At 53.8% G+C, this 17,314-nt stretch overlaps 1 protein-coding gene across 1 annotated transcript; it reads left to right on the plus strand.

The window, feature by feature from the left end:
• Positions 1 to 3,054: 3,054 nt before the first annotated feature.
• Positions 3,055 to 17,028, plus strand: KLF16 (KLF transcription factor 16). The gene is made up of 2 exons (XM_056845357.1): positions 3,055 to 3,388; positions 16,730 to 17,028. Exons 1-2 carry the CDS (start codon positions 3,055 to 3,057, stop codon positions 17,026 to 17,028), a joined length of 633 nt encoding a protein of 210 aa, XP_056701335.1.
• Positions 17,029 to 17,314: the final 286 nt, after the last annotated feature.

The raw sequence follows: 17,314 nt of genomic DNA on the forward strand, positions 1-17,314 counted from the left end.
CAAAGTCAGTATTGTCTACTCTGACTGGCAGCAGCTCTCCAGGGTCTCAGGCAGGTAGGGGTCTATTCACATCACCTGCTCGCCTGGTCCCTTTAACTGGAGATGCTGGGGATTGAACCTGGGACCTTCTGCATGCTGAGCAGATGCTCTACCACTGAGCCCCGGCCCCTCCCATTAAAACATATTGTTTTAAATTATTTCCTTGCATACGGCCCACTTATCAGAAGCCCGGCTGGGCAAAAGCCACGCCCCCTTTTAAAAACACTTGCTGGGTGCCCAGAAAGATGTCGGTAGGCACCACGCCGCCCCTGAGAGATCAAGGGTTTATGTCTCCCAGTTTTCTGTCACCCATGAGGCTGGGGCTGCTAGGAGTCAACACACCTCTTTCTGTGGCTGGTCTCTCCCAAGGTATACAGCCTTGGAGCATGGAGGTTCCATTCAGTTCCCCTGATTAACAGCCGGTGCCAGCCCTACCTCCTCTGCGAATGTGTCAAAGGCCAAACACACACTTTAGGGTTGCCAGTCTCCAGGCGAGGCCTGGAGATCCCCGGGTATTACAGCTCATCTCCAGACTACAGAGATTAGTTCCCCTGGAGAAAATGGCTGCTTTGCAGGGCGGTCTCTGTGGCATCAGATGCTGCTGACGCCCCCTCCCTTCTCAAGCTCCACCCCCAAATCTCCAGGGATTTCCTAACCTGGACTTGGCAACCCTCACGTACACCTGGTGCGTAGAAAACTGAAAGGCAGCTTGGTTTGCAGATGACATTTTAAGTGTTTTTCCTCCCCAAAATAGGAGTAAAAAGGGGCAGGAAGGTTTGAAGAGTCCAACTTTGCCTCTGTGGGAAAAGAGGAAGGCCATTTCAAACATGCTCCTACTGGGTGACGGTTCTGACAGATAGACCCGCTCTGAGCCCAGCTTACTGGGAATAAGGGCGGGCTATAAATGCAAAAAATAAATAAATGCAAAATAAATAAATCACCGAACAGGAACACCGATTGATCGGGTTTGGTTTTTCCCTTCCCGAGTTTCACACGTGTGTGAGAGGGAGGTAGAAATTTGGCCGAATGCTGCCTGCAGCTATTCAAGCCAGAGGCTATCGTGTGGGATCTTGAACGTGGGGTAAAATTGAAATTTCTGACTTTGCCTGTCCTGGAAACAAGTGTTGTCCCCCCCCCCCACCAACGAGAACAAGAGTTGGTTTTTATATGCCGACTTTCTCTACCACTTAAGGAAGAATCAAACCGGCTTACAATCATCTCCCCTTCCCCTCCCCACCACAGACACCCTGGGAGGTAGGTGGGGCTGAGAGAGCTGTGACTAGCCCAAGGTTGCCCAGCTGGCTTCCTGTGTACGAGTGGGGAAACAAATCCAGGTCACCAGATTAGCCTCCGCCGCTCATGTGGAGGGGAGCAGGGAGTCGAACCGGGTTCTCCAGATCAGAGTCCACCGCTCCAAACCGCCGCTTTTAACTACTACACCAAGCTGGCTCTTGGGTGTCAGGGATTTTTCCTTGTGTGAAGCAGGCCCAAGATGAACACGCAATCCATCTTCCGGAGGTCCACAACCGCAACCAAGTGGCGGAAAGGCGGATCTCCACAAATTCTCTGCAGGCAGGATGTGATTTCCAGCAAGGGGATGGAAGGCAGCTGAGGCCTATTTTTTTAGTATGCATTTATTTCGTATTTATTTTATTTCGTATTTATTTCAGAAGGACTCCAGCTCTTTCGTGGGGCGCAACAACCAACACAGCAGGGCTGGCATCCTGTCCATCGCTAATATTAACAAGCTGGAGACCTGCAGGGGAATCAAGACATGAACACCCCCCCCCAAAAAAAATCTGCCCCCTCCAGAATGACGCTTTCGGAGACCTGAGCAGGTGGTCCCTGATGAAGGCAGGAAAAGCGGGGTAGAAGTCCTGTAGGGAGATCAATAGGCTCCCTTGAACCCCTGCTTTCTTTCATCGCTTGTCAGCCTTCTGCCCAGAATGGTCGATTTCCATTCCCCAGTTTTCAGATGGGCGAAAACGCCCGGCCCGCTGGAGCCTCCTTTCTTCCCTGTTCCAGCCAGGATCGAACGCGCGGACGTTCTTCGAACGTTCCAGCCAGGATCGAACGCACGGACGTTCTTCGAACGTTCCAGCCAGGATCGAACGCGCGGACGTTCTTCGAACGTTCCAGCCAGGATCAAACGCACGAACGTTCTTCGAACGTTCGTGCGTTCGATCCTGGCTGGAACGTTCGAAGAACGTCCGCGCGTTCGATCCTGGCTGGATCAGGGAAGAAAGGAGGCTCAAGCGACCGCGCGTTTTCGCCCAGATGAGAAAAGGCGGGGGGGGGGATTATTCAGGCTTTCCACCCCCTCCACGGACTCCTTTGCAGCCTGATCCTTTCCAGCAGGGGTTGACTCTGAACCCAATGTAGATCCTGGCCGGTGGAGGGGCAAAGGGACCCCTCCCCCGCCCCTTTCGGGCTCGGGGTGGGGCAAGGGGACGCTCCCGCCTCCCCGGCCGTCCCCGCGGCGCTCGGGAAAGCCGGGGCGAACGCGCACGGGAGGCTTGGCCTGGGGTCTGCCGCTCTCCAAACGCGCATCCCACCCCCCACCCCCCGCCAAACCCCCCACCTCCACCGTGAGCCCCCATGCAGAGTCTGGAGAGTTCAGACGGGGAAACCGCGCAGCGACCGAGCGGCAGATCCAAGGCTCTCGACGCGCGGGAGGTTTTGCCCCGCTCTAGATGCCCCATTTCTTTAGCTGAGTTCTCCGTTTTCGGCCCCGGTCTCCCGACTCGCGGCAGGCGTCACGTGCGAAGGCCGACGCGCGTCGCTCCCGGCCTCTCTGCGCCGCTTCCCGGAGCCGGGCGCTCCGCCCCCAGCACGCCCCTCCTCCCCGGCGACCCGACGTGCCCAAGAGGTGGAGACGCGGCCGGGGGGGAGGTCACCGCCGGGGCCGCCCTCCGCTCGCCCCTCTGACGGCAGCCCGGCTGGGCGGAGACCCGGGCCGGCCTCCCCCGGCGCCAGGGCGCGGCTCACCCGGCGCGCCCCCGACGGCCAGGCGGCATGTCGGGCTTGGACTACCTGGCGGCCGAGTGCCTGGTGTCCATCTCCAGCGGGGCCCTCGTCCACCCGCCCGCCGCCGCGGAAGACCGGACGGCGCGCCCCGCCGGCCGCTCGACGGCGCTCCCGCCCGCCGCGCGCCCCGGCCCCTCCGCCGGCCTCCGCCCCCCGCCGCGCCCCGCAGGCGGCCAGCCCGAGGGCGGCGCCCCGGCCGGCTGGGAGGGGGCCCGGCGAGCCCCCGACGGCGCGCCCAAGAGGCACCCCTGCCCCTTCCCGGGCTGCGCCAAGGTCTACGGGAAGTCGTCGCATCTGAAGGCGCACCTCCGCACCCACACGGGTAAGGGGCTCCCCACCCCCTTGCCTCCTGGCCTCGGCTGCCGCTCCCGTCGGGGCGGCGCCTCCCCTCCGCCGTCCTGGGCTCGCCTTTCCATAGGGGGAGGCTTCGGGTTGCCAACCTCCAGGCTCTAGCTGGAGATCTGCTCTTACCACTGATCTCCAGCCGATGGAGATCAGTTCCCCGGGAGGAGATGGCCGCTTTGGCCATTGGACTCTACGGCCTTGAAGCCCCTCCCCAGACCCCGCCCTCCTCAGGCTCCGCCCCGAAAAAACCCCCGGAGAGGGACCTGGCCACCCTAGCGGGGCGGGTTCGAGCCCGGCCTGTCCTGATAGCCCCCCCCAAAGGCGCCGCTTCCCCGACCCCACGTGGTTGGCTTGAAAGCGAAAGTACTTTTGACGAACGGCTATGGGGGAGGGGGGAGGGGAGCCGTCCGTTTCTCCCCCCACCCCCGGCAAGGACAAGACAAATGCGTGCCCCTGCTGGCTCCAAGGAGCCTCCCCGTCCCAGGGCAGTCTACCCGCGATCGGGGAGAACGGTGTCCTCCGTGTCCCGCTTGGCAGAGACCGGTTTTAAGCCACGTTTGCTGCGCGTGCTGGGGGAGGGGGCCATCCATTTCTCTCCCCCCCACACCCCCCCACCCCCCGCCGCCCGGTCCCCTTGGAGATCTCTCGCCAGCCTTCCGATCCCGCCCGCTGCCGGCTCGTTGCGCCAGGAGGGAGCTGCCCACGCGGGTGGGTGGGTGGGTGGGTGGGAGGGGCGGCCTGGTGGCCACGTTGTTTGCCCGGGGGGGTGGGGGTGCGGGGAGGCCTGCTTTGGGCCCCGCCCCCGCCCCCGCCCCCGGGCCTCCTTATGCACAGCTAGGGACCCAGATGTGTCAACAGGGGCGGCGGCGCGAGCGGTGTGGGCGCGCAGATGTGGCAGGGGTGTCCAAACCTATGGCAGGGGTGTCCAAACCTTTTTCAAAGAGAGCCAGATTTTTTGAAGTGAACACGCGTGAGGGCCGACCATTTTGCCTGGCATTCTTAATTAAATTAATTAAATGCAAATTAACTCTTTTATGCAAAGTTTATTGCAAACGGCATACTTATTATGCCCATAACCACAGACTGCACCACAAAAACCATGGCTACATTCCTTCCTTTCCCCAAAACCCCTTTAAGCTCACCGGACGCCCGCCCCCCCCCCCAGCTTCTAAATCTCCAACCTTCCTTCTGTAGGGAGGGAGCAGGAGCTCTTTCTCCCCCCCCCCTCCCCCCGCTCATGTGCCTCTCTGGGACTGTCGACTCTCTCCCTTCAACCCTGCCGGGGGTATTCTGTCCTCCCCTCATCTGAGCCAGGAAATAAACTGGTTTTCATTCTCATGGAGTCCAAGATTCAAACACTCTGACATCTCCCCATGAGAGCCAGCGTGGTGTAGTGGGTTAAGAGCGGTGGTTTGGAGCAGTGGAAACTGGGTCTGATTCCCCCACTCCTCCACGTGAGCGGTGGAGGCTAATCTGGTGAGCTGGATTTGTTTCTCCCGCTCCTACACACGAAGCCAGCTGGGTGACCTTGGGCTAGTCACAGCTCTCTTAGCCTTACCTACCTCACAGGGTATCTGTTGTGGGGAGGGGAAGGGGAGGGCGATTGTAAGCCACCCTTAAGTGGTAGAGAAAGTGGGCATATAAAAACCAACTCTCCTCTTCTTCTTTCCTTCTGACCTCTTTGCTCTCTGCTCAGGGCTTTGACCTCCGGAATGAAACGGGTGTCCTCTGCAGACCCGGCCCCGTCTGAACGCGCCTCGTTTCCAAGCACGATACATGCCAGGAGTCATTTATTTCCCCCACCCCATCCCTTCTTTCGAAGCAGCCACTTGCCTTGGAGAGAACCTGCTGGGGGGGGGGGTCTGACTCCAAACACTTCCTGCCCCCAAATCCAGCCCCCTCTCCCCCTGCCTTTCCTTGACTCACAATCCCCCCACTCAAGACCCATCCAGTCTCTCCCCTCCTCCCACCCCCCCCCTGCAAATCTGGATCCCTCACGAGGCCTCTGCAATGCAGGGAAGGGGCTGCATCTCCCCCCCACCCCAGCCTTCTGCAGAGAGGAAAGAGGAAAAAGGAGAGCCAGACGGAGCAGCCCCCCCCCCCCACTCCCAGGCTTTTCGGTGTTTGTGTGTGTGTGTGGGGGGGTGTCTTTCCTCTCCCGGATTGGGGCCAGCCTCTGACCTCCCTTGCATTTCCCTTTCCCCGCCACCTTTCCCACCCTCGAGTCCCCCCCAACCCATCCTCAGGATCCCCCTTGACCCACTCGGGAGGAGCTGCTGCTGCTTTTCCATGTGTCAGAACAACAAAGGCCGCGTCCCCACGCGTGGGCTCTGGGTAAGAAGGAAGTGGCCTCTCTAGGGTTTCAGACTCGCTGGCCTTCATTCCGGGGGGTGGGGCTGAGACAGCCAATCAAGGCAACCCTCCGCCCAAGCGTTGCCCCTTTGGTCGGGGATGCAAAGCACAGGCGCAGCCCTCACGCGCCCCCTTTTCTCTCTCTGCAAAACGGGCTGGGAGGCCGTATTAAACCAGCCCAGGGGCCACAATTGGCCCCCGGGCCGGACTTTGGACATGATTGATCTATGGCATTCCCCTCGCCAGTGCACTGGTTTGTGTGGGCGCTTATGCGCGCTCGCAGCCGACTTCTGGCGAGCTGGGGTTGCTAAGCTCCTGGTGGTGGAGAGAAACAAAGGCTCAGTGCTGCAAGGATACTTGGAGCAAACCAAAACAGCCCAAACTAGCAGTAAGCAATAATGCAAAAATTTATAAAAGTGAAATAAGTGATCCTTCTGGTCATATGTTTTTGCTGGAGTGTTTATTGTAACAACTTCCTGTATCTTTTTGTATTTCATATTTGTATATATTATATGTCACTTACTTGCACTTATTTCACTTTGATAAATTTTTGCATTATTGCTTATTGCTAGTTTGTGCTGTTTTGGTTTGCCCCTCCCCTTTCTAAATCCCGCCCTCCACAGGCTCCACCCCCCAAAATATCCAGGTAATTCCCAACCCGGAGCTGGATTTTTGTTTTGTTTTTAGTGAGACGCTAAGCATGGTTAATTCCACTTGGGAAATATGACCCTACCCAGTACACTCTGCTAAATTTGCGTGAATGTACACGCCATTACACACTGTTTCCTACCGAGGAATCATGACCATGCCGGGAAGCTTTCCAATTATAGAATCATAGAGTTGGAAGGGACCACCAGGGCCATCTAGTCCAACCCCCTGCTCAATGCAGGAAATTCACAAGTACCTCCCCCCCCCACACACACAGTGACCCCCAACTCCATGCCCAGAAGATGGCCAAGATGCCCTCACTCTCATGATCTGCCTACTGTCATAAAATCAGCATTGCTGACAGATGGCCATCTAGCCTCTGCTTCAAAACCTCCAGGGAAGGAGAGCTCCCCACCTCCCGAGGAAGCCTGTTCCATTTAGGAACCGCTCTAACTGTTAGAAAATTCTTCCTAATGTCTAGATGGAAACTCTTCTGATCTCCTGCAATTACAACTGATCTCCAGGCAACAGAGATTGTTTCCGCTGGAGAAAATGGCCACTTTGGCCATTGGACTCTATGGCCTTGAAGTCCCTCCCCTCTCCAAACCCTCCCCTCCTCAGGCTCCGCTCCCCAAAATCTGCAGGTATTTCCCAACCCAGAGCTGGCAACCTCCTGGTGACCCCTCAAGGGGGTTTCAAGGCAAGGGACTTTCAGGGGTGGTTTGCCATCGCCTGCCTTTGCGTGACGATCTTGGACTTTCCCGGTGGTCTCCCTTCCGAGTGTGAACCAGGACCCACCCTGCTTAGCTTTGGAGGCCTGATGAAATTAGGCTAGCCTGGGCCATCCAAGGCAGGGCCTAAAAACTGTGCCATCAAGTCACAGCCAGGGAGCCAGGAGGTATTTTGCCATCTTATGGGCATGGAGTAGGGGTCACTGGGGGTGTGGGATGGGGAGGCAGTTGTGAATTTCCTGCATTGTCCAGTGGGTTGGACTAGATGACCCTGGAGATCCCTTCCGACTCTAGGTTTCTATGATTCCATGACTTCTGGCAGGAGGGAAGGCAGCGTGGTATAGCCCGATCTTGTCAGATCTCGGAAGCTAAGCAGGGGGTTAGTATTTGGATGGGAGATCACCAAGGAAGACCTGGGTTGCTCTGCAGAGGAAGGCACTGGCAAACCGCCTCTGTTAGTCTCTTGCCTTGAAAACCCATAAGGGGTCGCAATAAATCGGCTGCGACTTGACAGCACTTGTCATTTGTCAGCACACACACATACCTGCTCTAAGGTGCTCAGGGCAGAATATGTGCTTCCTGTCCTTCTCCGTTTAACCTCACCGCAATCTTGTGAGGTGGGCTAGGCGGGGAGAGAATGGCAGGCTCGAAGCCACGCCGACAGGTTGGGGATTTGAACTTAGACCCGGGGAGACCCAAACCCCCCCCCCTTACACCACAAGATTAATTTTCTTCCCTTTCTGCGTCTGGAGGAAAAACAGTAGAAGCAGGACCCAAAGTTCAGTTTCACTCCTTTCTGAGTGGGCAGGTGAAATATCTGGGCAGGCGCCCACAAGTTTCTAGTCCACAGGGTGTTTCGTTTGTCTCGAAAAGCTGTGGGGCGGCATTTGGACGTGGTTACCTACAGAGTACAGCCTAGGGAGCGTGGCCAGGTTGGGTTTTTTTACTCCCAAGCAAACGGGCAAAAGGAGATGGGTAACGGAGCAAGCGGAGTTGGGCGCTGCCCCGGCAAGGAATCTTCCGTTGAGCCCTGCGAAACGTCTTCGCTGCCTGGCATGTGCCAAGGGCTGGCCCGTGCCCTTAATCCCCTCGTGGGCGGTGGGTGGGGTTGGCAGCTGCCAATCTTGTACACGCAGAGGCTGAAAATCTTGTTTTTTGGGGGGAGGCTGTTTACCCAGATGCTATCTGGTTTAAGCAATGCGTTCTTCAAAACCTCTGGGCCCTATGAGGGGTGAGGGGAGACATTATGGCAGGGGTGGGGAACCTTTTTTCCGCCAAGGACCTTTTGGATATTTATAACATCATTTGCGGGCCATACAAAATTATCAACTTAAAAATTAGCCGACCAAGCCCCGAGCAGGCAGCTGCCCTGGATGACAACTCCCCCAGCGCAGGCAAGAAGGCAGGCATCCAACTGGTGGTGCACTCGTCCAGCTGGTGGCACAGGATGGTCTGTTGCACTAGCCGGGGGTAACCGTCCAGCCGCATGCCGGAGTTGCTTCTGCTCTGCATGGTCGGGGCCGGATTCTACAGCCGGCTCCTGCTACCTCCGCCTGCAGGGGTGAAATGAGAACACACTGGCTAAGAACTTGCCCCCCACCCCGCGCATTTTGGCCCTGCCCCCTTTAACCCGTCCATTGTCGCCACTTCCGCCCCCATCCCTCTTGTAGTACAGAGGGAATACGTTTCTCCACGGCCCGGGTGGGAAAGGGTTAATACAGTTTCTTGGGTGGTCCTAGCAGCTCCATAGCTAACGACTCTTCTGCAAGGGGGAAAAAGGTTCCTTTTCTTGGCAAAACAAACTCACATCCACCTTGAATGGAGGCTATTCCTGTCTGCTGGAGGGGGTGGATGGCCAGTTTTAGGTCCTTCTGAGCTAGAGATCTTTCAGGACCCACAAAGGGCCAGACCAAATGATTTTGAGGGCCTTAAACAGCCCCCGGGCCTGACATTCCCCACCCCTGCGTTATGGACTGTTGCCTCCCTCCCCCCTATTAGTAGCTAACTATCTGTTTCCCAGGCAGGGTTGCATAGACTTTTGCATGTGGTCATGCATTCGTGCATGCAAGGACTGGGTGCTAATCTGACCCCGGCAGGATATCTTTGCAGTTAGGGGTGCCTCTCATAGCTCGGGAAGGTATGCGGAATGGTCACTGAAGAGCATTGAATGTGGGGACACCGTTACGAAAGTCTTGGTGTAGGGGCAGTTCGGCGAGTTTTCCAGGCTTTCGGTGGTGAGGTTGGATGCTGGCTTGCGATGAGGCTTAGTTAGGGCAGTAGGCCCGGTGCAGCGGAAAGAGAGCAGATTCCTGCTGCCCTTGTGCCCGCACGGAAGAGCACAGACAGTCGATGAATTCCGGAGAAAATCTGGCATGTGATGCTGGACAGTGGCAGGTCGGGCCAGGGGCAGGAGCAGTCTATCTGAGCAGCAGGGATTTCTTGGAATTCCTGGCTTTTGTCCCATACTCTGCTGGTGAGCCTGGAGGAGTTGTGTGTGTTTGTGTGCATAGAACTGGAACTCTGCCACTGTATTTATATTTTGTGATGAAAGACAAGGCTTGAGGGTGGAGGAGGAGAGGAGAGAGGGCAGATGGCGACAGAGCTTAGGAGAGAAAGATCTCCTTTATTCAGGACTAGGGTGGTTCAAAGACTATATTACAAAAATGGGAAACATCTGTGCGGAGAAAAAATATGAATTTTATATCTGACATGCGCGCATGGGGGCGGTGTCTTTGCTCATGAAAACCCAATCCATGAAAATAGGCTAGAATTCAGAGCAGTAGATCTAAGGACTAGACGAAAGGGATATCCTTTGCAGGTTGCCTTATTAACTTGTGGAACTCTGTGCTGCTGGGTGGAGCGATGAGAGCCAGCGAGGTGTAGTGAACAGAGTGGCAGACCGGGACCCCGGGTAACCCGGGCTCGAATCCCCACTATTACGCTGGAAGCTCGCTGGGTGGCCTAGGGCCTGTCGCAAGCTCTCAGTCTGGCCTGCCCCGCAAGGTTGTTGTTGCGAGAAGACGGAGGAAGGGAGAACGATGTTCTGAGCCGCTTGGAGTCCCGACTGGAGTTCCGCCTTACATGAGGTCTCTGTTGTTCTCTGTTGGGGGACCCAGATTGCTTTTCCCTAGGCTCTCCGAGGACCTGTGTGACGATAAAAGGGCGCCAGTTTGATTTTATTGTCAGAAATACTTGGTTTTAAATTGGAATTTGAAATTAATTTGTATACTGTATTATGTGTTATTGTATTATGTTTAATGGTCCTTAGCTGCTCTGGCTTCGGCCGGGATAGAGAACGGGATATAAATATAAATAAATAGATAGATAACTAAACTCAGGATATAAATAAATAAATGCAAATGTATCATCCTCACTTTCCAAGGTAGCTTTTCAAAGGGGATCCAGGCAGATTGAGGGAGGAGGCGCGCTCTGTTTCTGGTTGTTAGCAGCAACAGCTAAGTGGAGCCTCCGTGTTCAGTTGCAGTGTGCTTCTGAATTTCACGGGGCCATCATAAGGGGAGACTTTGGCCTCCTTGCTTCTAGCGGCAGGCCTTCTGGAGTAGCATTAAAGTTGCGTTCAGAGCGGTGGCAATACCCAAAACGACTGGGGAGGGGCTGTGGCTCAGTGGTAGAGCATCTGCGTGGCATGCAGAAGGTCCCAGGTTCAATCCCCGGCATCTCCAGTTAAAAGACCAGGCAGTAGGTGATGGGAAAGACCTCTGCCTGAGAACCTGGAGGGCCGCTGCCGGTCTGAGTAGACAATACTGACTTAGATGGACCAATAGTCTGGTTCAGTAGAAGGCAGCTTCGTGTGCTCATGACCCTGTTTTCCAGAAAATCCCTACAAAGCTGAGCAAAACCGTCCAATCCCGAGGCATTTGACCAAAACCGGGCTTTGTGTGGTGATTGGAACTCTTGACTTGGGCAGGGTGACCCTGGCCAGTAGCAAAGATGGTGGCAAAGAGGGTGGTCTCAGTAGAGACGGAGGCATCGGGAGACCTGGTGGTTCAGCATTATGACCAAAAAGGCCTGCCCCAGTGGCTTTAAGCTCCTGTACCCCATAGAATCATAGAGTTGGAAGGGACCACAAGAGTCATCTATGCACAATGCAGGAAATTCACAACTACTTCCCTCCCCACGCCCCCAGTGACCCCCTATTCCATGCCCAGAAGATGGCCAAGATGCCCTCCCTCTTATCATCTGCCTGAGGTCATAGAATCAGCATTGCTGACAGATGGCCATTTAGCCTCTGCTTAAAAACCTCCAGGGAAGGAGCGCTCACCACCTCCCGAGGAAGCCTGTTCCACCGAAGAACTGCTCTAATTGTTAGAAAATTCTTCCTAATGTCTATACGGAAACTCTTTTGATATAATTCCAACTCGTTGGTTCTGGTCCGACCTTTTGGGGCAACAGAAAACAATTTGGCGCCATCCTCAATACGACAGCCCTTCAAGTACTTGAAGATGGTTATCCTATCACCTCTCAGTCTTCTCCTCTCCAGGCTAAACATACCCAGCTCCTTCAGCCTTTCCTCACAGGACTTGGTCTCCAGACCCCTCACCATCTTTGTTGCCCTCCTCTGGACACGTTCCAGCTGGTCTACATCCTTCTTCAACTGCGGTGCCCAAAACTGAACGCGATACTCTAGGTGAGGTCTAACCAGAGCAAAGCGATCCCATCACTTCATGTGATCTGGACGCTATTCAGATTAGCTTTTATTTGAGCGTGTATTTTTTAAAAAATATATAGATATATCCAGCAACAATTCTCATTTCTGGCACCTTACTTTCCCTGCCAGGGATTCTCTGAGCTGCCTGTTTTTGCTTCTGTCCCCACCCTTCTTGCCATGAGCGTGTATGTAACCTTTTGTGTTGTGCGGGTGTTTTCTTTTCTGGAGACAAAGGCTGGGCTCTGCCCCTTCGCCCCCCTCCCTCTCTCCTCCCTTCCCAGATGGCACTGATTCATCCTGGCAAGATGAGCCGCCTGGAACCTCCCAGATCATCTGGGGGGGGGGGGGGAGGATCCGCAGCTGCTGTTCCTTGGCAGGGAAGCCTCCCATGCCAGTTGTCAGGGCGGTGGGGGGAGCTGACATTTTGGGATTGGCAGTGCCCGCTGGGAACTGTATTCCCCTTCCGCCATTTGGTAGAAGTCAAGTTTATTGAGACGGTCTATTTGACCAGCCAGAAATTAGTATATCAGATTATCCAGCTTGGTAAAACTGTAAAAAACTATTACAAATTACAAAAATTGATAAAAATCTGGTATTAATAAGATAGCCCTGACCTAAATGGGCCAGGCTAGCCTGATCTCATCAGATCTCAGAAGCTAAGCAGGGTCAGCCCTGGTTAGTATTTGGATGGGGGACCACCAAGGAATACCAGGATTGCTGTGCAGAGGAAGGCATTGGCAAACCACCTCTGTTAGTCTCTTGCCATGAAAACCCCAAAAGGGGTTGCCATAAGTCGGCTGTGATTTGACTGCACTTTGCACACACACACACACATTAATAAGATATAAAATATTAGTGCATAACACAAAAGTGGCTTGCCAACTTAAAATTACTAAAAGCATAGAAGTGTAAAAGAATTTAACAGCTTTTCCCCACCCTATTGCGTATTTTAATTGCGATGGCGCAGAATTTGGCAGTGGGGAGCGAAAGATGAGGAATCTTCCCCATCAGAAGCTTCTTAGACAGGAACTCAGCCGACTTATCTGGGAATCCACTGATCAAGGGAGCAATAAGTCTAATACGAGCCCCATGATAAAATGGACAGCTGAACAATACATGTTCAATAGTTTCTATATCATAAGAACATAAGAAAGGCCCTGCTGGATCAGACCGAGGACCATTAAGTCCAGCAGTCTGTTCACACAGTGGCCAACCAGGTGCCTCTAGGAAGCCCCCAAACAAGACGACTGCAGCAGCACCATCCTGCCTGTGTTCCTCGGCACCTCATAGAATAGGCCTGCTCCTCTGGTACTGGAGAGAGCAGGTATGCATCATGACTAGTATCCATTTTGACTAACAGCCATGAATACCCCTGTCCTCCATGAACATGTCCACTCCCCTCTTCAAGCCTTCCAAGTTGGCAGCCGTCACCACATCCTGGGGGCAGGGAGGTCCCTATTTCATTATGCATTGTGTGAAGAAATACTTCCTTTTATCTGTTTTGAATCTCTTGCCCTCCAGCTTCAGCAGAGGACCCCATGTTCTGGTGTTACGAGAGAGGGAGCAAAGCTTCTCTCTGTCTTCTCTCTCCATACCCTGCATAATTTTATAGACCTCTATCATGTCTCCCCTTAGCCGCCTTCTTTCCAAGCTAAACAGCCCGAAGCGTCACCTGTCCTACAAGGGCACAGCCTTTCAGATCTGGGATCTTCTTATGTTTTCCATCTAAAACTGCCGATGGCAGGGCTTGGCATCAGGCTACAGTGTAGGCCTTCCCATAGTTAATGAGTTTCAAGTGGGAGAGATAAGCCGCAGGTGTAACTACGTGTCTGGATTTTTCTGGTGCTAGAAAAGAAAGGAGATTTCCCCAGGTCTACTTGACGTTCGATATCTTCTACCCTTTGCTTCAGGAAGCTTACTGTTTGGTCTATACCCGCGGCTAATAGGGAACGTAGAGAAAGGCCCAGCGGTAACCTTCTGAGAGGTGATGTGATGACAGCCCTTCAAGTACTTGAAGGGCTGTCATATAGAGCAAGCCCTGACCTGGATGGCCCAGGCTAGCCTGATCTCATCAGATCTCAGAAGCTAAGCAGGGTCAGCCCTGGTTAGTATTCGGATGGGAGACCACCAAGGATCACCAGGGTTGCTGTGCAGAGGAAGGCACTGGCAAACCACCTCTGTTAGCCTCTTGCCATGAAATCCCCCCCAAAAGGGGTTGCCATAAGTCAGCTGCGACTTGACAGCACTTTACACACACACATATAGAGCAAAGCTTCTTAAACTGTGGGTCGCGACCCCATCCTCTGTATCAGGGCTTCTTAAACTTTTTCCACTCGCGACCCCTTTTCCTCTGAGAGACTTTTACGCAGCCCCGGATATATAGGTATATAAAATAGGTATACAAATCAAACATTTACTAATAATAAATCAACTTTTTCATGACTCCCACATTCAATCTGGAGACCAAGTCTTATGAGGAAAGGTTGAAGGAGCTGGGTATGTTTAGCCTGGGGAGGAGAGGACTGAGAGGGGATATGATAACCATCTTCAAGTACTTGAAGGACTGTCATATAGAGGATGGTGCAGAGTTGTTTTTGGTGGCCCCAGAAGGTCGGACCAGAACCAACGGGTTGAAATTAAATCAAAAGAGTTTCCGTCTAGACATCCGGAAGAATTTTCTAACCGTTTGAGCGGTTCGTCAGTGGAACAGGCTTCCTCGGGAGGTGGTGGGCTCTCCTTCCCTGGAGGTTTTGAAGCAGAGGCTAGGTGGCCATCTGTCAGCAATGCTGATTCTATGACCTTAGGCAGATCATGAGAGGGAGGTCATCTTGGCCATCTGGGCATGAAGTAGGGGGCACTGGGGGTGTTGGGGGGTGGAAGTAGTTGTGAATTTCCTGCATTGTGCAGGGGGTTGGACTAGATGACCCTAGTAGTCCCTTCAAACTCTATGATTCTATAATCAGAAAGCTTCCCGGCATGGTCATGATTCTTTGGTAGAAAACAGTGTGTAATGGAGTGTACATTCATGCAAATTTAGCAGGGTGTACTGGGTAGGGTCATATTTCCCAAGTGGAATTAACAATGCTTAGCGTCTCACTAAAAATAAATAAAAATCCTGCCCTGCCTTCTACAAGCTCAGGGCAACATCCCTAGTTCTCTCCTCCTCCGTCTCACCTTCAGTGACCCTGCAAGGTAAGTTAGGCGGAGAGAGAGCAGCTAGTCTGAGGTGTCACCCTGTGAATTTTACTCCCAAGAAGGGATTCCGCCCCAGTCTGACACGAACCACTGTACTGTGCTAGCTGCTCGTAGCAACTGGAGGGTTCACAGAGCGACTTATGTATATGTACGACCTTGTCCTCTTTCCATCAAGCATAGAAGGTAGGTCTATAAAATGATGCATGGTGTGGAGAGAGTGGACAGGGAGAAGCTTTTCTCCCTCTCTCATAAGACCAGAACGCAGGGCCATCTGCTGAAGTTGGAGGGCGAGAGATTCAAAAGAGATAAAAGGAAGTATTTCTTCACACAATGCATAATGAAATTGTGGACCTCCCTGCCCCAGGATGTGGTGATGGCTGCCAACTTGGAAGGCTTGAAGAGGGGAGTGGACGTGTTCGTGGAGGAGAGGGCTATCCATGGCTACTTGTCAAAATGGATACTAGTCATGATGCATACCTATTCTCTCCAGGATCAGAGGAGCAGGCCTATTATGTTAGGTGCTGTCGAACATAGGCAGGATGCTTCTGCTGCAGTCGTCTTGTTTGTGGGCTTCCTAGAGGCACCTGGCTGGCCACTGTGTGAACAGACTGCTGGACTTGATGGGCCTTGGTGTGATGCAGCAGGGCTTTTCTTATTTTCTTATGACAATAATATTCCCATATATAGAGGGTTGAGGGTGGGAGAATGCCTGGCTTGCCAGAAGATGTTTAGCAAGAGGCAAGATTCGATCCTGATTGTGAACCGGCTTTTAGCTGCTGTGTGTGTGTGTTAAGTGCAGTCAAGTCGGTTCCGACTCATGGTGAGTCAATGAATCAATGTCCTCCAAATCGTCCTATCTTTGACAGCCTTGCTCAGGTCTTGCAACTTGAGGGCCATGGCTTCCTTTATAGAGTCAATCCATTTCTTGCTGGGTCTTCCTCTTTTCCGGCTGCCCTCAACATTTCCTAGCATGATTGTCTTTTCCAGTGACTCTCGTCTTCTCATAATGTGACCAAAATACGACAGCCTCCGTTTAGTCATTTTAGCTTTTAGGGTCAGTTCAGGGTTGATCTAGAACCCACTGATTCGTTTTTTTTTGGCGGTCTACGGTACCCGTAACACTCTCCCCCAAAATTGCTACGTTGCCAGTATTGAGGGCTTCTTTCATACTATAGCCTTAAAGCTTTGCTTTTGGAGTGTGAATGATCAGGAATCTCCCCCTCCCCACAACCTCAGAGAAGCTCACCTCTTGTTTCGTGCATGTGTGTTGGTCCCTTTTTAAAGTCTTCCTGGTGTGAGGGTTTGCAAACCCAAACCAGTGATTCACAGAGAGATGCAACAGGCAGCCTCTTCTGAGGATGGGCCTCTCTGTTTTGGGAGCGATGAAGATCATTAATTGTACCCCCTGCAGAGAGCAGAATTATTCTCCACGACCCCAGATGATGAGGCCAGGTTAGAGCACGCAGAGATGCATTAGGCCACCTCCATGCTGGGTAGAAGCTTTGGGAGCCTTTAATAATCTAATTTTGCTTTTCCTGGCATGGAGTTTGGGGATTTGCTGAGAGATGACATTAGGTTAGAACGGAAGACCTGGGGACTAATCCTAGAATCCTGGCCACAGCCTTCCCGCCTGGTTGTTTGTCCCATGGCATTATAAGATAGACTGCCTCTGTCCATGAAGGTTCCGCCTAGGTAAACTGTGACCTTTGTCTCCCCTTTGCAGGCGAGAGGCCTTTCCCATGCAGCTGGGCCGGCTGCCAGAAGAGGTTCGCCCGCTCCGACGAGCTGGCCCGACATTTCCGGACCCACACCGGGGAAAAGCGCTTCTCCTGCCCGCTCTGCGAAAAGCGCTTCATGCGCAGCGACCACCTGACCAAGCACGCCCGGCGCCACCCCACCTTCCAGCCAGGCATGGTCCGGCGGCCCCACTGCCACAGCGCCTCCCCCAGTGACTCGGCTACCAGCAGCCTCACCGGGAGCCCTGCCCCTGACAGCCCCACCTCCGACGGCCCCGCCCTTTAAAAAGCTCGTGGTGGAAGCCCCGATACTTCTCTCCCTCCGCCCCAACTCTGGTCTGGAGCTCCCCACAACTCCTTGATGCCCCACGGCTCCAGCTGCCAAACCCAGCAGGATCTCCCAGATAGAGACAGTGACTCCGATAACCGTTTCAGCTGGATCAGATATATCTGATCGATGCCCTTTGGATCTAGCTAGCCAGCGTGGTGTAGTGGTTAACAGCGGTGGTTTGGAGCGGTGGACTCTAACCTGGAGAACCAGGTTCGATCCCCCACTCCTCCACATGAGCAGC

Source organism: Euleptes europaea, chromosome 2, assembly GCF_029931775.1.
Source record: "Euleptes europaea isolate rEulEur1 chromosome 2, rEulEur1.hap1, whole genome shotgun sequence".
Taxonomy (NCBI): domain Eukaryota; kingdom Metazoa; phylum Chordata; class Lepidosauria; order Squamata; family Sphaerodactylidae; genus Euleptes; species Euleptes europaea.